This window comes from Coregonus clupeaformis, chromosome 35 (assembly GCF_020615455.1).
Source record: "Coregonus clupeaformis isolate EN_2021a chromosome 35, ASM2061545v1, whole genome shotgun sequence".
NCBI classification, from domain to species: Eukaryota; Metazoa; Chordata; class Actinopteri; order Salmoniformes; family Salmonidae; genus Coregonus; species Coregonus clupeaformis.
In genome coordinates, this window is record NC_059226.1 from 4648109 (window position 1) to 4674403 (window position 26295).

General features: G+C 44.7%; 1 protein-coding gene across 2 annotated transcripts; it reads right to left on the reverse strand.

Annotated features, from left to right (window-relative positions):
- Positions 1–2071: 2071 nt before the first annotated feature.
- On the reverse strand, positions 2072–21230 carry LOC121550259 (fibroblast growth factor receptor 4). Of its 2 annotated transcripts, XM_041862440.2 has the most exons (17): positions 20464–21230; positions 18626–18662; positions 17725–17919; positions 12442–12777; positions 12237–12290; positions 11431–11694; positions 11000–11256; positions 10530–10653; positions 9006–9335; positions 8308–8647; positions 8023–8144; positions 6571–6681; positions 6191–6381; positions 5177–5299; positions 4183–4391; positions 3823–3928; positions 2072–3566 (listed from the first exon to the last, which is right to left on the reverse strand). In XM_041862440.2, the coding sequence occupies exons 3-17, from the start codon at positions 17816–17818 to the stop codon at positions 3390–3392; spliced, it is 2838 nt and encodes a 945-aa protein (XP_041718374.1). In that variant the 5' UTR covers positions 17819–17919; positions 18626–18662; positions 20464–21230; the 3' UTR covers positions 2072–3389. The 2 variants fall into 2 exon arrangements, with proteins under 2 accessions (XP_041718374.1, XP_041718373.1); XM_041862439.2 differs by lacking the exon at positions 18626–18662.
- Between the last annotated feature and the right edge of the window lie 5065 nt (positions 21231–26295).

Consider the following 26295-nt stretch of genomic DNA (forward strand, 5'->3'; position numbering starts at 1 on the left):
ACAAAACAATAAACAAATAAATTACATATTTCTAAAATAATGATGTTGATGATTTTTTATTAAAGAACATTGTGATTGTTACAATTGTATTGGGTGTACATAAATGGAATGTCATGCAGTTGATCCTGACGTTGTGTAGTATGGGAATCAAAACAACCATACTGAAGATCTTTGTGATACAACTCTCAATGTTGAAGGGCTAAGTTAAATTCATATAGGCTGTTCTGTAGCTAATGGTTTGGTTTTTAGTTGGAGGTCATGAATTGGTATTGCTGCCTTACAGGAGAAAATTGAGCTAAATTGCTAAATGTTTCGTTTTAAAAAACACCAAATAAATCTCACACCTCAACGGTAAAGATATCATTGCACACAAAAAGGTAGCCAGCCCCACTGCTCTGGTACCTGAATTACTTTTTACTGTATGTGCATTATGCTTTGCTTTCAACCCACAACACCACCATCTTTATACAAAAAATGCTTTTGAGTCGTCTGAATGAAAAACACCCGGGGCAGTTAGATTGTGAAGCGTTGGTGAAACAGCAACATTGGAGGCTTATCTATATGATTTGAGGTGAACACTTTGCATTCCCTGGAGGATATTTGGAGCGTTCCCCCCAATTGTAACAGAGCATAATAATTAGCATATGTACAGTACCAGTCAAAAGTTACTCATTCAATTATTATTATTTTTAAAACTATTTTCTACATTGTAGAATAATAGTGAAGACATCAAGACTATGAAATAACACATATGGAATCATGTAGTAACCAAAAAAGTGTTAAACAAATCAAAATATATTTGAGATTCTTCAAATAGCCACCCTTTGCCTTGATGACAGCTTTGCACACTCTTGGCATTCTCTCAACCAGCTTCACCTGGAATGCTCTTGAAGGAGTTCCCACATATGCTGAGCGCTTTTCCTTCACTCTGCGGTCCAACTCATCCCAAACCATCTCAATTGGGTTGAGTTCAGGTGATTGTGGAGGCCAGGAAATCTGATGCAGCACTCCATCACTCTCCTTCTTGGTCAAATAGCCCTTACACAGCCTGGAGGTGTGTTTGGGTCATTGTCCTGTTGAAAAACAAATGATAGTCCCACTAAGCGCAAACCAGATGGGATGGCGTATCGCTGCAGAATGCTGTGGTAGCCATGCTGGTTAAGTGTGCCTTGAATTCTAAATACATCACAGACAGTGTCACCAGTAAAGCACCCCCACACCATCACACCTCCTCCTCCATGCTTCACGGTGGGACCACACATGCGGAGATCATCCGTTCACCTACTCTGCATCTCACAAAGACACGGCGGTTGGACTCATTTGGACTCATCAGGCCAAAGGACAGATTTCCACCAGTCTAATGTCCATTGCTCGTGTTTCTTGGCCCAAGCAAGTATCTTCTTCTTATTGGTGTCCTTTAGTAGTGGTTTCTTTGCAGCAATTCGACCATGAAGGCCTGATTCACACAGTCTCCGATGAACAGTTGATGTTGAGATGTGTCTGTTACTTGAAGTCTGTGAAGCATTTATTTGAACAGCAATTTCTGAGGCTGGTAACTCTGATGAACTTATCCTCTGCAGCAGAAGTAACTCTAGGTCTTCCTTTCCTGTGGCAGTCCTCATGAGAGACAGTTTCATTATAGCGCTTGATGGTTTTTGCGACTGCACTTTAAGAAACTTTCAAAGTTCTTGTCTTAAAGTAATGATGGACTGTCATTTCTCTTTGCTTATTTTAGCTGTTCTTGCCATAATATGGACTTGGTCTTTTACCAAATAGGGCTATCTTCTGTATACCACCCCTACCTTGTCACAACACAACTGTTTGGCTCAAATGCATTAAGAAGGAAATAAATTAAACAAATTAACTTCTAACAAGGCACACCTGTTAATTGAGGTGACTACCTCATGAAGCTGGTTGAGAGAATGCCAAGAGTGTGTAAAGCTGTCATCAAGGCAAAGGGTGGCTACTTTGAAGAATCTCAAATATAAAATATATTTTGATTTGTTTAACACTTTTTTGGTTACTACATGTGTTATTACATAGTTTTGATGTCTTCACTATTATTCTACAATGTAGAAAATAGTAAAAATAATGAAAACCCTGGAATGAGTAGGTGTGTCCAAACCTTTGACTGGTACTGTATATTAAAAGATGGTAGCAGAATAAAGATGAGTATCAGTGGGAGCCAGGCATTATCATAATAAGGGAGTCTTCATTTGCAAACAGGCCCAGGCTGAGGTGCAGACAGGCTGAGGCTACCCCCCGGATCACCCTACCCTCCCTGTCCCCACAGTGTCCCCACAGTCACACCCATCAGGACTGCCAAATACCCTATTGTCAAGGCCCGGCCTCAGCCTGTACCGCTACGAACACACTGGGCCTGGTTAAAGGGTTACAGGGGAAACAAAAGAGGAGGATTCAAAATCAATCACACTGGGCCTTTCACATTCAGACCTTCAGGTCCAGTCCTTTTCTTTTCATACAGCACTGACAGTAGAAGCTGGGCTGCTCCCCCTGTTCCCCCAGTGTCTTGTGTTGAATTGTATTCTTCTCTTTCAGGGCCCAGACCCCCAGACCATACTGTTCTTATAGTTAGTTTATGTTTGCAACAATTGAAAGCATAAGGGATTGGGGGTTCTGAGGGCTTTGACGATTGGCCTGGATGCCATACAAAGGCCAGAGCAGCGTACAAACAGGGGACTGAAGGTGTTTTGATGAAATGGAACGAGAATTGCGAGGACATTTTGGCCGTTAAAACACTTGAATACATTATTTCTTTCTTCACCTCAGTTGAACACCTTCATTTTTGTATCATTTAGAATAATTTATAAAAGGTAATTGTCTTTTTTATGATATGTACATAAAATATTTTAATATATTCACAGGAAGAAAAAACATCTGGCACTTTGCTGCCTCTACAGCAACTTTTTAACACAAGAGCTCCTGAGATTTAAGACAATTTTAAATAGCAAAATGTAAAATAATCTTATATATAGAGAGATTTATATTTAACAATCAGCTTCTCTGTTTTTTTTCAATATCAAAATAAATCTTTTATGTTAAAACATATTTTTCTGTTTTAAAAGCCCAGTTTGGATACTGTTCGGATGCTAGCTAAGATGAGTTTGAGTACAAGATGACCATTGTCCATCCTCTCTGTAGAGACCCAAACAAGAGTCATTTTACTGTAAACCCCCAAACCTGATAAGAAGAGGCAGCCATTTTAGATGACCAGGGTTCTGTAGTGCCAAGGTTTGAGATACTGTTCTTGGACACAGTGCCAGAGCAGACAGTCCAAGTACCGCTTTTAATGCAACATGGTCGTTTTCCAAAGTAAACTTCTCCATGTAATGCCCTTTGAGACAGAGTACTCCCGTTGGAGCCGCTGTCTACCGCAGTGCCGTTTTCGGGTCAATCCGAGAATTCACGTCGTGGTAACCCAGCAGACAGGGGTCGGTGGACAGGGCATCGTGGGTAAAGACAGAATCATTGTCCGAGGAGCAAGAGCTGGAGGTGTCCTCGCACGATGGGGAGTACTGTTCGAAAGGTGTCGACAGGTCCAGGTACTAAGAAAAAGAAGCAGGAGAGAAACTGTTCAGTTTGGTAACGCTTTGCATTTGTGTTATTTATTGTATTGTATTTTAAGCTTGACGATAGTAAGTTTGACATTTTATCTGAGACTATGTGCTGTGTACAAACTACAGGGTGTCTTATAGTAATAAACTAAACTATAGCTGGAACAGTATGTTGGAACAGAACATCTGGCGAGCAGATTGTGTATGTGTAAGTGTGTGTGTGTGAACAGGGGTCCCAGACAACCACCTCGTCAGAGATAGACAGCAGCACTCTGTCCAGCTCCTCCACCAGCTGTTTGAAGGTGGGTCGTTGTGTGGGCATGGCATGCCAGCACTCCCTCATCTTCATGTAGCTACACACACACACACACACACACACACACACACACACACATAGACAGACAGGGCAAGTTAGTACCAGGGTATTTACACACATCCACAGCATTTTCACATTTACAAACATGCAAATACAGCACAGGAGAGGGACAAAAAAAAGCTTCTGAAACACACTGTAATACATGTCAATGTACAACTTAAAGTTGAAAGGTGAGAAGGCTATGGCGTGTGTTTGATAAGTTTAGGTGTGCACTTATGTGTGTCTACTCACAGTTCATGTGTGCAGTTGGAGGGTTTGTCCATGCGGTGGCCTTCCTTCAGCAGCTTGAAGAGCTCCTCCACAGGGATACCGGGGTACGGCGAGCCCCCCAAGGTAAAGATCTCCCACATCAGCACCCCAAACGACCACACATCACTCTGGTGTGTGTAGACTCTGTCGAACAAGGCCTCTGGCGCCATCCACTTCACTGGCAGACGTCCCTACAAAACAGAACAACAACGTTAGTGAGCGGTGGACAGTCAGTGAGTCAGTTGGTTGCCACGATGCCAGAGCCGAAGTGTCTTTTTAGTTCCAGCCTTTCATCCAGTCGTCTATACATCATTCCCCCACTCCCCCATTCCTCCTCTCTTTCGCCCACTTCCTTCTTCCCTTCCTCGTCCGCTTTTTCTAATGATTTCCCATTAAGCTGGCTGCCAATCAGTGGGCACACATCAAACATCTGTCTGTAGCCCTTTCCTGCAGTCAATGACCAAACGCGTGGGTGGAATGTTATTAATATTTTTCAAAAAACCTGAAGAAAATCCGGTGTTTCTATGTCAAACGGTTTTGTTATATTTCAGTCTTCTGTGACGTATGTAAAGTGTAATATATTGGGATGCAAACTCAAAATGTAAAACATTTCAACTCTATATGTGACATGGTACAGGTGTCTTCTTTAAAAAAAATAAAACATAACCGTGTGTGAGGAGTATACTTTTGTTTCAAAGTAGATTTGTTTAAGACAGTCAAGAATCACTCTGTGTGACGCTGATTTAGCCCACTGCAGTAAAAGGTTAAGAGCATTAAAGCTGCAAACAGGCACAAGCCGACTGGGGGACACTAGACAGAGAGCAGACAGTCTGCTGTGACTACATGTACCAACAGGGGCTGTTCTGAAAGCTGGCCAGCCAGATGACACACAACAGCACAGCCCTGGAACCGGCACTTGGAGAGGGACAAGGTGCCACAGAGCCAGTCAGGAGGATAGCAGGATAGGATAACGCACGTTGGTGGTTTTCTTGTAGTAGTCGATCTGGTGCACTCCTCTTGCAAGGCCGAAGTCTGCGATTTTCATGACGTTGTCTTCCGTGACGAGGACGTTTCTGGCAGCAAGGTCTCTGTGGATGCACTGTAGAGAGAGAGAGAGAGAGAGAGAGGAGATACCAGGGTTAAGTCAGAACATAAAGATATACTGAGTTTTTAGTTTTATGTTAAATGTTTATGAAATGTTACTCTACAATTTAGAGTATTGCAATTACATGACCATGTCTACATTGCGGTTTTCTGTTTTTGCAGTCATGTAAAACCAGATAGTATTGACATAGAAATGATTCGCTCTGAGTTTCTAAAATGAAAATACCCGATCTTAAGTCAACACGCAGCGTCCAATTTTAACCAAACGCACCAAATTAAGTCAACTTTATATAGATCTGGAGGTTTTGTTGAAAAACAACCCGTTTGCTGGACTTGAATGGATGTCATTAAGTTTATTTTGGTTTTAATTTCAAATAGACATGGTATTTGGGGATTCGTGGAAATGAGAAAGCCCTGGTTTTCCAGGGGCTCCGTAATGGTGGGGTGGTTTCAGACTACTGCATTCTTAGCAGGCCACAGAGACAGAAACCCGATGCCGGGGCACAGACGCAGCTCTGCGCCTGTTTGCTAACAGATTTATGGCTGTGCTAAAAAGGACAAAGCCCACTGCGGCAGGCAGGCAGGACGGAGGGATGGAGGGCTGGAGGGGTAAACAGGGCTCAACCACCACTCCACTGTGGAATGCCAGGATGGTGTGTCATACAAAGGGATGTGTTGATAAGAGAGACCAGGTTAGTGAATGAGGAAGGGTATGTTGTGGGGTAGGAGGGAAGGAAGGAAATAGGGGGGTTGCCACTTGCTCTTGCTTGTTGGCTAAACCCCTTCAGGCCAAAGTCATTCTATAGAAGGCCACATACAGATTTTGATAATCCATATTGAGATGGACATACAAGCTAATAAAACCCCTTTAGGACATAGTACTCACCCTTTTGGAGGCCAGGTACTCCATGCCACGTGCCACCTGGTAGGCACAGGACAGCAGGTCTTTGAAGGTGAGCTGCTCCTCTGGCACTTTGGTCACATCAAAGGTGTAGTCCATGCCAGGGGGCCGGCGGGCCCGCAGGTACTCCCTGAGGCTGCCTTTAGACGCATACTCCACCAGCACGTACAGAGGACCTGATGGGGGAGTGGAGACAGTTAGTGATCGACTCCACCCTCCCTATGGACACCTGGAGGCATGGGACCACCATTAATGACCAAGTCACTGAGCAGGGCTAGAGTCGAATGAGTGAGGAGCAACAGTGAGATAGTAGCTTTTGACTTTTGGTTGTCATTATCTGTTGTGAACTTGTATCTTGAACTCACCATCTTCTGTGCACACCCCCAGGAGGTTAATGATGTTCTTGTGCTTGTCCATCACCTTCATCAGCTCCATCTCAGATATGAGATCTGACAGGTCTTTGTCTGTGGCATCATCTGGGGAACGAGAGGGACACACATTTGAAGTCTTAGGAACATACACTAAATATACCAAATTATGTGGACACCCCTTCAAATTAGTGGATTCGGCTATTTCAGCCACACCTGTTGCTGACAGTTGTATAAAAATCGAGCACACGGCCATGCAATCGCCATAGACAAACATTGTCAGTAGAATGGCCTTACTGAAGAGCTCGGTGATTTTCAACATGGCACCGTCATAGGATGCCACCTTTCCAACTAGTCAGTTCGTCAAATTCAAATCAAATCACATTGTATTTGTCACATGCGTCGAATACAACAGGTGTAGACCTTACCGTGAAATGCTTACTTACAAACCCTTACAATCCCTTAACCAACAATGCAGTTAAAAATGTCTGCCCTGCTAGAGCTGCCCCGGTCAACTGTAAGTGCCATTATTGTGAAGTGGAAACGTCTAGGAGCAACAACGGCTCAGCCGCAAAGTGGTAGGCCACACAAGCTCACAGAACGTAGAGCGTAAAAATCGTCTGTCCTCAGTTGCAACACTCACTACTGAGTTCCAAACTGCCGCTGGAAGCAACGTCAGCACAATAACTGTTCGTCGGGAGCTTCATGAAATGGGTTTCCATGGCCGAGCAGCCGCACACAAGCCTAAGATCACCAATGCGCAATGCCAAGCATTGGCTGGAGTGGTGTAAAGCTCACCGCCATTGGACTCTGGAGCAGTGGAAACACGTTCTCTGGAGTGATGAATCACGCTTCACCATCTGGCAATCCGACAGACGAATATGGGTTTTCATGGTCTGGGCTAGGCCCCTTAGTTCCAGTGAAGGGAAATCATAATGTTACAGCATACAATGACATTCTAGACGATTCTGTGCTTCCAACTTTGAGGCAACAGTTTGGGGAAGGCCCTTTCCTGTTTAAGCATGACAATGCCCCCGTGCACAAAGCAAGGTCCATACAGAAATGGTTTGTCGAGATCGGTGTGGAAGAACTTGACTGGCCTGCACAGATCCCGGACCTCAACCCCATCAAACACCTTTGGGATGAATTGGAACGCCGACTGCGAGCCAAGCCTAATCGGCCAACATCAGTGCCCGACCTCACTAATGCTCTTGTGGCTGAATGGAAGTCCCCGTAGCAATGTTCCAACGACTAGTGGAAAGCCTTCCCAGAAGAGTGGAGGCTGTTATAGCAGCGAAGGGGGGACCAACTCCATATTAATGCCCATGATTTTGGAATGAGATGTTCGACGAGCATACTTTTGGTCATGTAGTGTATCTGGAACTAGAGTCAACAATAAATCCTAGTCATTGTCCAGTCTTTCCTAAGAAGATGGTTCCTAGTTCGTACCTTTCAGCATCTTGACAGCCACAGTGGACATGTTCTCCTGATGGTCCTTGTTGAGCCCATAGGCCTCAGCTCTGACCACCTGACCGAAGCAACCCTCGCCCAGTGGCTTCCCTAAAGTCAGACTGGAGATAGGAAGGAATATGATGGTCAGTACAGTGAAGATACATGGAACTCAACAGAAACCAAAACACATATTCAAGATGGACGAACTCAATGACTGACTCAATAACCAGTAAGGAACTAAACCAAAACCCCTAACAAACCAGAAAGTCAAAGAGGACTTACTTCTCCCTGGGAAACTCCCAGTCGGGGTCGTAGGGCAGTTCAAACTCCATGACTCCGGCCAGCATAGGGGAGCAGCTGGAAGACAGGCGGGCCACTCTCATCAGAGACGCACTGGACTTCCCTGACGAGTTAGACTCCACAGAGTACTGTCTGCGGAGGGGGAACTTGGAGAGTTTCTGGACAGGGAGGACATCGAAGGGCTCTCTGCTGGGGTTCACCTGCATGCGACACAGCACCACGATAACGATGGCCATGACCAGAGCCAGGAAGCCAGACGCGTAGATGATGATGTCAGTGTACTTGGTCTCCATTAGGTCCACCTCGTCAGCCACGTCCTCCTCTGTGAGAAGACAATGAGAAGGAAATAAGAGGATGGGTTAGAGACTGACTGTCTCAAGCACAAGTGACCATTTCTTCTGAACTCGATACAAAAAGCTGTATATATGATGTATTTTGTATGTTTTCAGTGTATTTTGAACGCTTTCCGACAATGCAATTAATTACAATAAAAAAAACGGTGCACTAAAATTACAAAAAGTTAACTTGAGTTTACTGATGAACTCTGACAGCCCTAAAAAATACCTTTGGTAAGTTGACTATACTTGGCCCAAAGCACAAGTGACAATTTCTTCTGAACTCTTATAAACTCCTTACTTTGGCCATATGTTGCCATACTGTAGTTTGAAGTATAAACATACCTGAGAGGACGGTGAGCCAGGCAGACTGATGGGAGAAGCCGATGGAGTTTCCAGCCAGACAGGTGTACTCTCCAGCATCCTCCATGGTCACCTTAGTCAGATAGAGAACTTCCACCTCCGACATGTTAAGGCTGCCTGTCTTCAGTATCTGAACATAGGGAGTCCCGTCGGGGCCGTAGCGGCTGCCATTCCTCTCAATGTGTTTCAGCCACTGGATGTGGGGCTGGGCATCGCTGTAGACCTTACAGAAGAACTGGACATCAGTGCCCACCACCGCTGTAGTGTTTGCTGGCAGACCAGCCTGCAGGATAGGCCTGTGTGGGGAGCGCTCTGAAAACACAGAGAGAGGGAGGGAGGGAGAAATAGAGAGAGAGCGTTAGACTCCAAAGGGCCATGAGGATTCCCCTTGCCTGGAAGAATTCAAAGTTCAGCCGTGGGGGACAACGAGAGGGAGATTCCTCTGTTCAACGGAGCACATCGCCTACTCTGAGCTAGCAGAAGTACTCTGGAATGCCTGAAATAACCTAACCATTGAAGTAAATACTAATCTAAAATAACAGTATATTTTAGATTCAGATGAAACAAGGTTATCGCCAGATCGGTCTTATTTGTTTTCTAAATGCTGTGTTTCGCAGGCATGGAGAGAAAGGCCAATGGTAATGACCAGTGTTCATTTGACTGACCGCAGCGCAGCAGCGCCAAAGGGGAAGGGACCGATAAGCAGGCATTGTCTCTCACAACCAACACCAACCAGACTCAGTCAGACTCACTAATTGGTTTCATTAGCAACTTTCTTTTCTAGCCAGGCCAGCTTGGAAGTCGCTGCGTTGCTTCTCTCTCTCTCCGTTCTGTGTGTGCATGCTCTTTTCCCCCTCGCATTCTTCTGGAGACAGCAGTTGACCCCACACTGGACTGCCGAGCTACAGAAATTGGCCAGTCACAGGTCAGGCGGAAAATTGGTTTGGGAGCCTGGCCGTCCGCTCTCTCTCTCCTCTCCCCGCCGGCTCTGTCCTCCCTCTGTCTGAGGTGGGCTTTGGAGCCTCTGTTTTTCTCTCTTTCTGTGTTTCTCTGTGTCTAGCGAGACACCACTGAGGTAGAGTGGGGAGAGCATCGGGACGGGACGGTAATCAGGCCTGACGTGCTAAGTATCATGGGCCGGCAGTAGCTCCGTGGGGAGACGGGCCTGTGTCTAGATGTCCAGAGTGGGGTGGTGGGTGTAGGAGGGGGAAGACAATACCATACAGTACTGCACACACCCTGGAGCATTGACTAGATGTACAGACTTTATAATGAGTTCATGCCAACTTTACTTTCAGTCATTATGGAGAGACAGACAGAGAGGGCTGGTGTTACAAGTTTGACGGAATGTGGTTGAATTAGAGAATGGTGGAGGGAATTACTTTTGCTCATTACCCATACTATCCCTCCCAGCTTTGGGAGTTGAATGTCAGATGAGCAAACAGCAGACTGTTGGGTAGGCAAAGTGAGGTTTTTGTTGTGAGGTGGATGAGTGAGTGTTCTTACCCAGTACGTCCAGAAGGTAACTGTGTACGATAGAGCCGTATTTGTTCTCCACCAGACAGGTGTAGTTCCCACGGTCTGAAGGCACCACACTCTCCATCACCAGGCTCCAGTGCTGGTGTCTCAACTATAAACGGACAAAACGTACACGTTAGAAATGAGTTGTCTGTACGTTGTGTGTTGGATCGTTCCTATGGATACAAGTTATATTGGCTTGTGCTTTGGAAGTGCTAGTCTGCCTCTATGGTAACTTGTCTTTGATGGAACCAGTGTAAACAGATTCACAGTGTGTTACTTCCCTATTGAGACTAAATGTCAGGTACCAGGGTTGAAGCCAAAGTATGTGGCAGTTATACACTAGTAAAGAAAACAGCAACCACCGTCCTTCTCCCCCTCCCTTCTTCACCCTCCTTCTCTTCCCCACCCTAACCACTCTCCTACTGTCTTTGCTCTCAGGTTGGTCACTGTCTCACCTTGATGCCTCCGATGCGGTGCTCTCCCCTGAACTCGCGTCCGTTCTTCAGCCAGCGGATGGAGGGCAGAGGGCTACCCATGGCCGGGCAGCGGAACTTGACCGTGTTCCCTGCCGGCACTGCGTACAGCTTCTTCTCCATGCGCTGGATGTGGGTCCAGTAGGGACCTCTTGTGAAGTAGACCTGGTCATTTTCAATCTCAGCCGATGTGTCTTCTAGACCGTTGTCCTCATCATCATCACCTGAGCCCAGTAAGTCTGAGAAGCATAAAGACATGGAAAGAGTTAATAACTTTTTTTTATAACTGATCATTCAGGAGACCATAGAGACTAAGACCATAGAAATTAATATATATAACCTATAACTTCATTGGACATATCATCCTATCTCTAAGGCTGAGACTTCTTCTGTCTTCTAAATCTAGACCTCACCTGCTACAGTGATGGTGAAGTTCCTCAGGGGCTCCTTGGTCCCGCGGAGGACACATGCATACACCCCAGAATCCTCGTACGTCACGTCCGTGATCTCCATAACACCCCCGCGGATCTGGATGCGGGCGGTGTGCAGCACCCGGGTCCCCTCCTTGTACCAATACACACCCCCCGGCCGGTTGGTGTCACAGCGCAGCTTGAGGACATCACCCGGTTCCAGAAGCAGGTGCTCAGTGGTGTCCTGACTAAGGTCCTCCAGGACATCTGCAGGGATAACAAAGAGACAAAAACAAACGTGTGAGTACTCGGTCACATACACGTACACACACACACAGGCCAATCAGTGGCCACATCTTGTTCTAAAGAGAGTGGCCATCCCTTCAACTATGACCTTTCAACTCTCGCCCCCATTATCCCCTGACCCGCCAGACACACACACAAAAAGAGGTTGCCATGGCAACTGGGAGGCCTCTCTCCACCTCTCTCTGCTCCTTGTTTTGTTTAGCATGGATCACTGTGGGAGTGAGAGCAAGCTAGCTACAAGAAAAAAGAAAAGAGAAAAGAAGGAAAGAAAGAAAAAAAGAATGTAGCTAATGAACATGTTGTAGTGTGACAGCGGATTGGCCTTCAGAAACAAATCAATGGGGTGGCAATGGTTCAGTGGCGGTTTAAGAGGCAGGCTCAGAGAGAAAGCCCCGTTCCAGCCCACCAAACAGCCTCTCAGTAACACAGATGGCCCCTGTCATCCTCACTCATACTCTGTTCTCTTTACTCCACTGGGATAAAGGTAGTTCAATAGTAATTACCTGCTGGGACTTCAATGGCCGTACTCTGGTCCAGGTAACGAGAGATCAGGGTCCCTATAGGGACAAGGTATGAGATTAATATACTTCCAACTCGTTTCTGTTGTTAGTAATCAATTACTATCAGGACATAATCGACTATAAAACACAAGGCTATGTGGGAAGCATCCAATAGCCTGATGAACAAAGTCTAGTAAGAAGTGTTTACCTGGTAGAACCTGTAGCCAGGCAGACTGCATGGACTGTCGCTGGTGTCCACCGTGTGTGGTGGCCTCAGCCATACAGATGTACTCCCCAGCATCCTCCAGAGACACGTTGCTCAGAGACAGAGTGTTCACATTGGAGATGTTGCTCTGTAGGGCCTCCAGAGCTCTGAGATGTGGCTGGCCCTCGGCTCCCAGGCGCTCTCCGTCTCTTTTCAGCCACTGGACCTTGGTGAATGCCGGCCGGTGGACCTTACACAGCAGCTTCACCTGTCCCCCCACAACCGCCGTAGCGTTCTCAGGATAACCAGGCAGGATGAGCGGACGAGACACAGTCAAATCTGTACCGAGAGAAGAAGAGAGGAGAGAGGGATTGTAAAAAAGAAACGTTTTAAAAACTCCAGTCTCAGTTTACATCTAAACATTTTGGTAAAAGGATTTGTTTCTCGCATTTCTCAGTGTTGTTGTGTTTGAATGTAGACTGGTTGGTTGGTGGGTGATAGAGTGCACTGATAAACTGGGGGCTAACGTGTCACGATAAGGGCTCCCCTGGCCTCAGCCATATGCGGGGTGCCCGCTCAGTCACATTGCTGAAAAGTGCAATTCCAGGCCAATTTTCTGTCTGATTGCTTCCTGCAGCCACTTCAGTAAGTAAAAGGCAATCTGTTCCCCCTGCTTGATGAGCTGCTAGCTCTAACTGCTCCACGCGAGGTAGGCGGAGGAGGAATACACAGGTGAGAGCTAGGTTGAATTCAAACTCAAATTAGCTAAACATTTTATTACCGTTGTATTACACTGTAATAAGTACCTTATATGCTCCCTGTCCAATGAAAAGCTCCCATTCATTTGACTATGTGATTGATCCATCTAGCCATTAGCTTACCATCCCATCCCACACTGTGACTTTACTTTGCAGAGCAGTACAAAAAGCTGTGGCAACTTTAAAAGTGCCGCTTTCTGTTAAGCTTGGAAAGGCAACATTCCCCACCAAGCAAACAAAGCCATGCTAATGAACTTGTGAGGACTCGGAGCTGCCCGTGGCCTTCATTTGAACTCACAGCTGAGTGTGAATATTCACCCCGTGTCGATGGGGCAAACACAACACAAAACATTTCACTGGTGTGACTCGACTGGCAGGGGGGACTGCGCTGGGTTTGAGCGTTTGACCATCAGATGCCCTTTGCTCTTTCATGACAGTTCCTTTAGGGGTGAATCCATGGTATGCTACGGTTTGTTTATTTTCACATTTTGCAATGTAAGTCTTCTACATTAGTATCCATTCACCACAAAGGATATGCTGAGAACTAACTGCCATAATGCAATATTGTCAGTATGTGTAGAAGAGTGAGCGATAATATTGTAGCCACATTGCTTAAAACACATTAGGATAGCCCAGTGATTAAAGGTCCAATACAGCCATTTTTTATCTCAATATCAAATCATTTCTGGGTAACAATTAAGTACCTTATTGTGATTGTTTTCAATTAAAATGGTCAAAAAGAAACAAAAATAGCTTCTTAGCAAAGAGCCATTTCTCAAGCAAGAATTTTGCTTGGACTGTCTGGGAGTGGTCTGAGTGGGGAAGGGAAAACTTAAAACTAGCTGTTATTGGCAGAGAGGTTTGGAACTCTCTTTCTTATTGGTCTATTAACAAATTTACCGCATGGTGATGACACCAGGCAGGCCAAAACTCAATCCCACCAAAACAGGCTGAAATTGCAAGCGATCTTTTCAAACGGCTCTTACACTAAAAGGCCATATTATCATTTTCACAATTTTACAGTATTATTCCTACCACATAGAAAATTCACATGTTTTACTGCACTGGGCCTTTGACTACTTAAAATGCAAAGCATCCTAGATGCCAATTAATTTGATCTACTGTATGTCATATCGGGAGGGGATGAATTCCTCACTAAATCACAGTCAGCTTGAGTGTGAGCAGCGCTGTTCTGCATTAGCACACTGATTGATGCCTGTGCTCCAGACATATGTGTGTGGCATACATTTCACTCCTCCTCTGAGAAAAAAAATATCACCAACTTTATCCTGCACCAACTTCATAATGGCTGCCTCTGTTCTCTCACTCTCTCGTTCTCTCTCTTTTTTATTTCCCTGGTTGCTAACTGGAACGTTCCTGGGTGGTGTTACCGTGCTGAATTTTTACCAATGAATCAAATGTCTTCTGGCAGGGACTTAGTGCTGCATTGTGGGCCCCTAGGCGGGGTCCCGGGACCTTGACCACTTCTCCATGGCGGGAGTCAGCTTGACCACGGAGTCATGGGTAGACCCTCTTAAGAAACAGGCCCATTGAAAAACTACCAGGGTTCACCTTACTAATGATGCTGCTTTTCAACTGTAACAGTAGTGTTACGCTAGTGTGTACACCCTTATGTTATACTAGGGAAATTGTGTTTCCATAGCTAGGGCTGACAGTGAGGACTTGTGAAGAGAAGAATCAAGAACCACTGCATAATCAAAACAGTTGCTTTGTGAGAAACTGTTAGCAAGTTTCACAGTTAGCCATTGTTATGTAAATGAAGGCTGAAAAGTACCAGTGGCCTGGCTTTGGCCCCAAGTGAGAGCAGGTCCGCCGGAGGCATGGCCCAGTGAGGCACAGGTGCTGGCCCGCATAGATGGAAACCAAAAAGTCTGAGCCTTCTGGGCAAAACACTGGGGTAAATCCTGTATAATTCCTTGGACTTTCTGGTGGATTGTGCTTCAAAACAGCCAGGGTGTGTACTCAGAGCATGCGCGGACCAACTGGCAAGTGTCTTCACTGATATTTTCAACCTCTCCCTGACCGAGTCTGTAATACCTACATGTTTCAAGCTGACCACCCTAGTCCCTGTGCCCAAGAATGCCAAGGTAACCTGCCTAAATGACTACCGCCCCGTAGCACTCACGTCTGTAGCCATGAAGTGCTTTGAAAGGCCGGTCATGGCTCACATCAACACCATCCTTCCGGAAACCCTAGACCCACTCCAATTCGCATGCCGCCCCAACAGATCCACAGATGACACAATCTCAATTGCACTCTACACTGCCCTTTCCCACCTGGACAAAAGGAACACCTATGTGAGAATGCTGTTCATTGACTACAGCTCAGCGTTCAACACCATAGTGCCCACAAAGCTCATCACTAAGCTAAGGTCCCTGGGACTTAACCTCTCCCTCTGCAACTGGATCCTGGACTTCATGACAGGCCACCCCCAGGTGGTAAGGGTAGGCAACAACACATCTGCCACGCTGATCCTCAACACAGGGTCCCCTCAGGAGTGCGTGCTTAGTCCCCTCCTATACTCCCTGTTCACCCACGACTGCGTGGCCAAGCACACGACTTCAACACCATCATTTAGTTTGCTGATGACACAACGGTGGTAGGCCTGAACACCGACAACAATTAGACAGCCAATAGGGAGGAGGTCAGAGACCTGGCAGTGTGGTGCCAGGACAACAGCCTCTCCCTCAACGTGAGCAAGACAAAGGAGCTGATCGTGGACTACAAGAAAAGGAGGGACAAACATTCACATTGACGAGGCTGTAGTGGAGCGGGTTGAGAGCTTCAAGTTCCTTGGTGTCCACATCACCAACAAACTATCATGGTCCAAACACACCAAGACAGTCGTGAAGAGGGCACGACAACGCCTATTACCCCTCAGGAAACTGAAAAGATTTGGCATGAGTCCCCAGATCCTCAAAAAGTTATACAGCTGCACCATCGAGAGCATCCTGACCGGTTGCATCACCGCCTGGTATGGCAACTGCTCGGCATCTGACCGTAAGGCGCTAAAGAGGGTAGTGCATCACTGGGGCCAAGCTTCCTGCCATCTAGGACCTCTATACTAGGCGCTGTCAGAGGAAGGCCCAAAAAATTGTCAAAGGCTCCAGTCACCCAAGTCAAAGACTGTTCTCTCTGCTATCGCACGGCAAGCAGTACCGGAGCGCCAAGTCTAGGTCCAAAATGCTCCTTAACAGCTTCTACCACCAAGTCATAAGACTGCTGAACAATTAATCAAATGGCTATCCAAAGTATTTTCATTGATCCCCCCCTCCTTTTTTTTTACACTGCTGCTACTCGCAGTTTATTATCTATGCATGGTCACTTTACCCCTACCTACATGTACATATTACCTCAATTTATTAACCTTTACCCCCACACAATGACTCTGTACCGGTATCCCCTGTATATAGCCTCGTTATTGTTATTTTATTGTGTTACTTTTTTTACATCTGTTTTTTTTGTTAATTTTTTGTAAATTAATTATTTTCTTAACTGTTATTTTCTTTAAACCGCATTGTTGGTTATGGGCTTGTAAATAAGCATTTCACGGTAAGGTCTACACCTGTTGTATTCGGCGCATGTGACAAATACAATTTGATTTGAATAATGTGTTATAAAAACATTGACCAAAGTGTTTGAAATTAGCCCTAGACTAGGCTTCCTCCTTTGCTGATAGTGATCAGTATAGGGGCTTAAAAGAGACCCCAGCTCCTGTAAACCTGGAGGGCTGCAATTTGCCAAGCCTGTAGCCAATCTGCACACATCATAACAATACTTAGAGCTGAATGGATGGCTGTGGCAGGTAATAAACAAAGACAGGTGTGTATTTGTAAAGCATCAATGGAAGACCCCCCTTATCCTCTTCTCCTCCTCTCCTTCCTCCCCTCCACCCCCGGCTCTCTCGGCTGGTGACGGGACGGACAGATTTACACTTCCGAGCCTCAGGGTATTGGAGGGATCGAGTAGCACGGTTTACAGCACCAAAAGCACTGGGAGCCTTTTTCTTCTTCTCCTCACCCCCCAAAAATGATTACAACCTTCCTCCTTCCTGTCACCTTGAATTCGACTGGATCACACCTTCCCTATGGCTCGCTGCTCTGCCTATAGAAAGACCAATCTGATTAATCAAAGGGTTACTGTACTCTACAGCTACAGGCATTCTTCTCCTTCCTCAATGAGATCTTTCAGTGAATTAAATGGAACCTTGAGGGAAGTGTTCTTTTATTTTTAAAGCTTTTGTTGGTGGTTTATTTTATTCCTTGTCTGAGCAGAACTGAGCAACCTCACTTGAAATTTGAAGCTGTGCACTATAGAGATACACTTGAGATGTGTATTTTAAGAAACTGCAATGGATAAAGTTGAGAAACCTCCCTCAGGGAGAATTCAACCAGTTATCCATCAGCAAATCCTTCTCAAGAGGGTTTGGACTAGTCATTAGTATAGGGGAAATTACACAAAAGAACATATAAGAGCAACACATCTTAGGCAATATTGAGCAACCTACCTTCTGTTTTTCCGTCTTCTGACCCGATGGCTTTGGCCAGGAGTCCAACAGTCAGACAGAGTATGACGATGCAGACCGTGTAGACATTCACCATCTTGCAGATGTGTGTGATAGCAAAAGAATGAAGGGGCAACCCTGGCCTCACACACCGATTCCGGGCATTGGCAAACTCAACACACACCCCAAAAACTGGACCTGGAAAGACAACACAACACAGAATCAGTCAGTCATTATGTAAAATTGTCGCATGTGATTCCAGTAAGTAGCACTGAACTTGTTTGTGGTATATAGCCCTGTGAATAGGTAGAGATAGAAAGAGCCTCTTTAAGACTGGCTTTGTATTCTAATTGAACAGGTGTCCTGACTGTCCGGTCATTAGCCTACAGCACATTGTCCACTGTCCCCTCCGTCATGAATAACTAGAAGCTGTGAATATGTGGCTGTTCCAGCCTGTTGTTTGTGAATGGAAGGTGCACAGCCTTTCTGGATAATGGGCCGTTACTATGAAAACACTTGAGACTTGCCAGGAAGCTATCGAGGAGCAACAATAGCAAATTCACAGGCACACTCAACACAACAGACAGGCCAAAACATATAAACCTAGGCCTAAGTGTGTAATTTTTCCCTGAGGCCACTAAATAATCTAGTGAGTATTCAAATAATTTTAGAGCAGACTGTTCTTATGAGATCAACAAATACTGTTTTATTTGATGGAAAGGGGTTGTTTATTTTTATTATCGCGTGTCAGGGGTCCACAGTTGGCAACAGGAACAAGACTGAGCTTCGTGATTTGTCCAGATGACGACAACTGAACCAAGTCGGGCCAACTGTGCACAGGCGCCAGTCCTGGAGTGTTCCATGCAGACCATGTGCATGCAGCCGTGGTTAGTGGCGGACTTACCATTGGGCAGGAGAACATCATCAAGGGCCCTCGTGAGCTGGGCATTATTAAAAAAAAAGAATAATAGTAATCATTTTTTGAATATCATTTCTCTGCTTGAGGAGAAACAACTGTCATTAATAATAGAAACAAGTGTCATTAATCACCCACGGATTGGTTCATAATAATGGACTATTCCACTCTGACAGAGTTCCTGTGCAATGTTTCATGCGATATGATTGCAAACGTGACTTTCATTGAAATTAAGCTGCAGCAATGAGGCGCTTTTAGAGTGGGCAGAGAAAAGAAAGAGAAAGAAGATTAAAAAAGGTACAGAAAAATTACCTTAAGTTAACACATTTCTTTAGTAAAAAGACAGGTGCCTCCCCTCTGACCTTCTCCAATGGGTTTTGAGAAGGAGATGAGGAGAGAGGACACAAGGAGTGTATCTGAGGTTGTCTGGCCAAAAAGAGTATGGCATGTCATACATGGGAGACAAAGGGGCGCTGTTTCGCTCGCTCGGATGCTTTCTCCAGTGAGAGTTTCAGCCACTTGCGAATTGTAGGAAAGTTGGCGGGTGCACAGTGCACTGTTTGGATGCTGGAATTAGTTTGGCTGAACGTGCAGCGAAGATAACCTACTTGTTGAAGTGATTTTTTAACAATCAGATGAAAACATAATTACTGGTTGTGTTCATGGCACATCAAAAGGTAATCAATTTTTACAGTTAAATGTACATGTATTTACTATAAAACCCATAAAAAAGCACACACACATAGGATGGATGGGGGGCCTCCGACTGGCCTCTGCCTCCAAATCACTAAGTCCGCCACTAGCTGTGGTGCACACCGTTTAATAACTATCCATGAATGAACTCTATTCTTTCTCCATTTAGCCTAACTGGAAAAAACACAAATTGTATTTCTATATGTTGTGTTATTTACGGCGTGTTTATCTGCAGCGAAGTAAATGGTAGGCGTATCTCGATGTGGCCCCATGTAGGCTAATCTTGGCGTGAAATAAACAAGTGATAGTTGTCCAGTGTTTTGTCTGTGTTTACGTCAAAACCACCAAGTGAAAGTTAAACATGCACGTGAAGGATTTACGTTAATTTATTTTCTTTAGACCGTTACAATGCTGTTGTCATAAATCAAACGATGTCTTCTGCTCCGTTACCTTCCAACAACCAGCTAGTTCTGTAAAATTTTAACTAGATGACCCTCGTGAGAAATTCCCTATAACTTCAACCATTTTCATATGGCGCGTTACAAGTATTGCCAGCCTATCTTTGTAAACTAACTGATATAACCGATATATATATATATATATATATATATATATATATATATATATATATATATATATATATATATATATATATTGCACGGTTGGAAAAGCTTCTCACATAAGCTATTGGACGAAAAACACAACAACATCATGTCATGTGTGCACAAAGTCGATCAAATCGATATGACAGTGGAGACAATGTGCAACTATGCCGCAGTGTCTGCGCAGACACTGCCACATTCAACAATCGCTCAATATTCACAAACTGAAATTGGTGGGGATACATTATTGCAACCGAAGTAGGCTTTATAATCATGAATTTAATTCAAACTCGTGCATTAGGCTAACAGAATCACATTGTCTGAATTAATGTTTCTAGAAAAACCACAACCAGCCGTGGAACTCTTTGCAAGAAGGGTTATTCATAGGCTTGAATGTGTGGAGTTAAAATCAATTTTGCAATAAAATAATTGTTTACAGGACTTGTCGACTGTAACCACTAAATAAAGTAACATAGGCCTACTACCACGAAATAATTATGCAACCTTGCGGATTCAAGGAAATCATCTTACCTTTTATTTCGTTCTTTGCTCGTAATGATCAATCCTTCATAAAGTTCGATTAGGCACCAGAATATCCTAGTTCCATTTGATCGAGGTCAATATTGGAATCCTCATTTGGGTTTCTGTCCAATCCTTTTTTTAGTCTTTGGTGATTGTCTTCAGTGTGTGTCCGTGTGGAAACCTCGGAGATGCACTTATAAATCCTTCAAAACAACCAAAACGTGAAGGACAGCAGCTCGGTGGTGAGCAGGCAGGGAAGGAGGTAGAGCTGATCCTTCCGGCTGGGGCGCAAAGTCCACTTCACCCTGACCAGATTGTGTTCTCACGTCAGAATGAGGCTCGCGCGCCCGTCTCCTTCTTTCCAGGGGCTCACGCCACAGAAAGTGCTAAATCCATAGGGAGAGACTTCGGCCAAACTTCCTGCTTAATTCTCCCTCCTCTTGAGATTAGACTGAACAAGATCTGTGTTGGTTGTTGCAAATAGAAACAGACAGATCTCCAATGTAGAAGGCGTAGAGTCCCATATCACTCTTCTCAATGTGGATAATTATTAGGCTACAGCGCGGCAACAATGGAACAGATGTTGGTCAATCTTTGCGCACGGTGGTTCGCTCTTCACTCGCGCAGAGTCCGTTCATGAATGAGTTGGTCCCAACAGAACCCAGTACATTAAATAACTAGCTAAATCTCAATTAGGCTAGCTAGCCACGCTCTGTTAATGTTGCGGATATAGGCTACTGCTGCGTCTTGTTGCCAACCCGATCCACTGCACTCTGAGCGCAAGAGTCCCAACAATGGACTAAAACGAGCGAGAAGGGGGGAGTAGGGGGTAAGAGTCTGTAACCCCCACCCCCAAATCAAATCCCCTCAGAGGCTGCCCCCTCGGTGACAAACATAAACCAAGATCTCTGACGCCTCCACTCCATTCACCCATAAATCCAAGATCTGGATTGTTGCTCTATTAATCTTGACACCTATCATTTTCAGGCAGATTTAGCACTTGACTATTGATTGGAAAAATACATATAGGCTATTAGACTTTTAGGTTTATAAAAATAATAATATTTTGAGAAATAAGTCAAGAGCATAACCTGAATAAAAGTTAAACATATATGCATACTAATTAATTACCCATATTTGGCAAATCACTGTAAAGTTAATTCTCCTTCTCATTAATAATTTCATCAAATGTCAAGCTCATTATGCAAATGAAGTTGTTTTTGCGACATCGCTTTATGATGTTCCTTCATTAATTACATGTTAAATTGGTGCGTAAACAAATAGGGCATGAAAGGTTATTTGCAACGCATGCAATTATAAGGTACTGGTTTGGCTTATTCAATAGCTGCGAATAGCCCCCGCTTAATTGCATCATTGCGGTAGAGAGCAAGCCAAAGTAATCCCTTTAGTTGCGGTTAGTCAGAACACAACATGGCTTAATTAATTTATGAATTAAACAAATCACACAATGTCAAACATTTATAGTGTATGATTTTATCAGCTAATAAAATGTATTTTAGTTCGTCATAATCTTTAGGCCAACATATTGTTGAGTACGTCGTATTTTGTTATAAATATTAAATGTTATTATTTAATTTTTCGCATTTTGCAGGTGCAGGAAGAAACTGGAATTTGAGAGAGAGTTAGAGAGGGAGGGGGTAGCTAGAGAGAAGGAGCTAGAGAGACAGCGATATAATGAATGCCAGTGCAAACTAGACGGGAGAGACAGATCTAAGAGGCAAATTGTGTTTGAAATGAACGCCGATCCTCTCATTCATCAATAGCTGCAGCGTAGCACACACAACCTGCTCGCCAGCCTCGGTCTGGCTACTCTCGCGGGCAATAGCTCTAACGTTCTGCCAACAATTTTCTGCTTGAGAGGAGAGGGAACACGGCACATCTTTCGTGTCAGACACAACGTTGTGAGAATGTGGCCCCCATCCAACGCATGCACATAGACACACACACACACACATCCCTCAAGTTCATGCCATGCCAATGGAGGCTGCTAAAGACAGAAACTACTATTTCTATCCTGTTTAATCAAAGGCTGTTTTTCACTCCACTGTGTGCTCTGTGTGTGCAATGAGGCCCCTGCAGGCTACTGCCAAGCTACTGACTGAGGACTGGAGAATACTGTCCCCATGCCATTGCCCCTCAATGTGACACAGTGAGTGGCCCCTGCTTACCATTGGCCTGCCTGTCTGCTGCCGGACATCACGCTATAAAGCAGTGCAGAGAGAGAGAGAGAGAGAGAGAGAGAGAGAGCTTGCCCCTGGAGGTCCTTAAATAAAGCATGCATGCTACAAACCCCTCTCCCCATTTCACCTCTGTCCCTCCCTTTCTCTCTCTTCTCATCCCCCTCTCTCTGCATCTCTTTCTCTGTCTTCCTTTCTTTAATTTGCTCTATCTGAGTGTCTCTCTCTCCTCTCCCTCATGCTCTCTCTTTACCCTTCTATCTTCCTGTCCTCTCTGGCCTCCTTCAAAACTGCTGACATTCCGCTCAACAATGAGTCTTTCCCCCCAATCAGCCAGAGCTTGGTTCTCCCGGGCGGTACTAAAGCACACCAGCCCAACAATCAGCCCAGCTCCCAAATCCCAATGCCACTTTTTTGTGCCGGCCAGCTGAATGTGAATGCCCCATTAAAGCCTATTATCTGCAGCTCCTCTGTTTCCCTCTCTATTTCTTCCGTCCCTCTCTGACTCTCTATCTCATTTTCTCTCCTTCATTCTCGTTTTCTTCCCCTCTCTCCCTCTCCTCTCTCTCGCTCCTTCTCTTTACCTAGCAAGCAGGTCTTATCAGGTATATATTTGTCTGCACTTGTGCTAGAAAACTACAACATACATTACAACTGCAACATAAAACCTGCCTCAGGTTATGACAAGCAGTCTCTGAATGTTATCAAAAGCTATCTGAAGATTACAGGCAGACTGAGTCACTGTATGTACACCAGAAAAGATAACATTATCATCATATGCATAATTACACTTCTGAACAACACTGTCAATTTAATTTACATAAATATTAAACATCGTAGTACCCAAAACTGAACCTTGGAGAACCGCTTTGGTGACATCATGGTTATTAGACTGACAAGAGATTTACGTATTGTATTTGATCTTTGTCATATCAACTTGCATGTTGAATGTCTTATTCTTTAAATGAGATTTTCAGATTAGATGTGTGGGCTTGTACCATGCATGTCTCTCATCTCTCTCTCTCTGTTAGATCGGCTCACTTTTCTGTCCCCTGTTTTCGGAGATCTAGTTTTAACACGGGTCAGGTCAGCTTTTACGTTGTCTTTAGCCAAAGTCGAAGTACACAAATAAACGAGGGAAAATGGAAGTCAAAAGAAAATAAGATCGGTGCTAATGCCTGCACTATGTGCTTAACCCTCAGAGGGGGTGGGGGTGGGGGTGGGGGGCACATTCCCTGGCCCAAGACCATGGAACAGACACCCCAAGCCTCCGCAATTAATAATTTAACATCACACTAAACTATACCAGGAATCTGTGGTCAATAAACAAGGACTTTAACTAGCGGAGATCGAGTTTCCCTCCCTTATGAAAACGTAGCCAGCCCCCAGTGCCTCTCTGGCAACAGGGAATCAGTGAGGATGCTGTGTTGATGTTGATACAATGTTATTGTACCTGGTTGTTGTGTTACAGACGCAGGTGGGGTCAGAGTCACACACAAACACACACACAGATCTTTTCTTGTAGTGCTAGGGCAACAGGGCAGGCTAAACACAAGCGTGTGTTTGTGTGATGGGAGGAAGGCCTTGGGTTACAGTATTGAATTTACAAACCTTAGGAGAGGCTTAACCTTTTAAGTCGTTTCTTATTACACCTCCTCCAGATAGCTGGGAGTGAGACCCATGCCTAGGGAACCATTGTGTCCCGTGTAAGAGGACGTGTACATAGTAGCACCAGCTTAAAACACCAGTTAATGAAGAATTTAAGCTTAAATGAGTTTTATCCCATTGAGTCTATTCTTTCCAGGTATTGAAAGCTTAAGTAGGCCTATGTGTGGAGGAAAGTTAATGAGTACTTTTCTTCATTGTGAGGAACTTTGAAGATGTACAGTAAATGTTTTATAACATTTAATCATTAAGTAGGCTTGTGTTATCAGGTAGATTAATTAGGGAGAAACCAGCTCTATATTTTGTTTTGAGAGGCTGCCTTGCCAAAGAAAACAAATTATTGTTTTTTAAAGATACAGCAGTAGGCCTAATCTTTGTCTTGGTCACTTTGTCAGGATCGAACTTTGAACTATTGTTCCACTTTACTAAGCCAACACAGACAACAGCAGATATTGATGATGATGCATTCCAGCGCATCAGATCAATCTAATCTATTAACTATTCTGATTTGTCTTTCTTTCAAATGATAGTTTGTGATTATTTTGCAGGGTGGTTCACAGATAACCCCATTTAGCCTCATTCATCTGTCTTGTGGCCTGTCCCCCTAGCTCTCTTTTTCTGATTACATTAGTGATATGTTGGATGCCTCCCACACCTTAACCAGTCCTCAGAACCCTGGGGCCTTTTAAAGTGTCTGATAGTATTGATAGTATGCATAATTATGCTAATAAGACTAGCTCAGCTGATGCCCGTGAACTTACAGTGGTATGGAGGGCCGGTGAGGATGTTGGAGTGAATGATAATCACCAGGGTTAGTGAGTAGACAGTGTTGGAGGTGAGGTGGGGGAGGGGTTAGAGTGTGAATACAAGGTGGGGCTTGGTCGCTCATTAACTCCATGCTTGTTGGTGCTGGGCTATTGTTCTGTGTAAATCATTACCTGGTCTGGGCCACATACAATAGACTGACTAAGAGTCCCCTACTTTGTAATGCAAGGAGGCTACTGATGCCACAACATGGTCAGAAAGAAAGGGAGAGAGAGAAAGAGAGGGAGGGAGTCCCCTCAGCGTCTCCCACACGCAGCTGTTTTCATAAAGATGGATATCATGACAGCCACTGTTTTTACTCGTTTCTTCTGCCTTTCTTCTTTGATTTTCTTTCTCTCCACTCTCTCTTTCCATCCAGTACGGGATTCCCCTGTCCCCCAGCTAGCAGCAGGCTGAACCTTCCCTGAACTCTTCCCTTTTAATTAATCTCACTGACTTTGTTAATTATTTGTTTGGCTGAGGCCCTCCTTTTGAAGTCGGGAACACATGAGCGCCTGATATAACTGGGCGGGTACTTGTTATCTCTGGTTACTGTTGTGATACAGACTTACAGTAAATAGTCCAGTTATACTACTTTAACTTGACCCCCCCCAAACATATTATTTTATTCTTCTTGCTTCTTTTTCCCCCACTACAAAGGCCATTCTTAGGAAGTTTATTTGACAATGTTTAAAGTTTTACGATTGTATCTCATCTCTTGTGTTTTGATAACTCTGAACCTCCCTATTTTGTGTGTGTGTATGTGTCGGGGGGTGGGGAGTGGTCAGCTAATGATTCAGTGAGGTTTCAGCATCCTAGGAGGGAATTAGGTGAATGAATCATCTCATTAAGACAACACCGTACTGTCCTGGTGTTAGAACTCTCGTTATATGCCGTTTATTACCCATGCAACCATTATTTTAAAGGGGGCATGAAGTATATGAGGATGGAGGGGGGATGGTCCGGAAGGGGGCAGTCCCCCCTCGGGAATTCAGAGAATTTTGCCCCTGAAACGGCTTTGTCCTGCAATCTAGAGTCCCCTGTAGCTCAGTTGGTAGAGCATGGCGCTTGCAATGCCAGGGTTGTGGGTTCGTTTCCCACGGGGGGCCAGTATGAAAATGTATGCACTAACTGTAAGTCGCTCTGGATAAGAGCGTCTGCTAAATGACTAAAA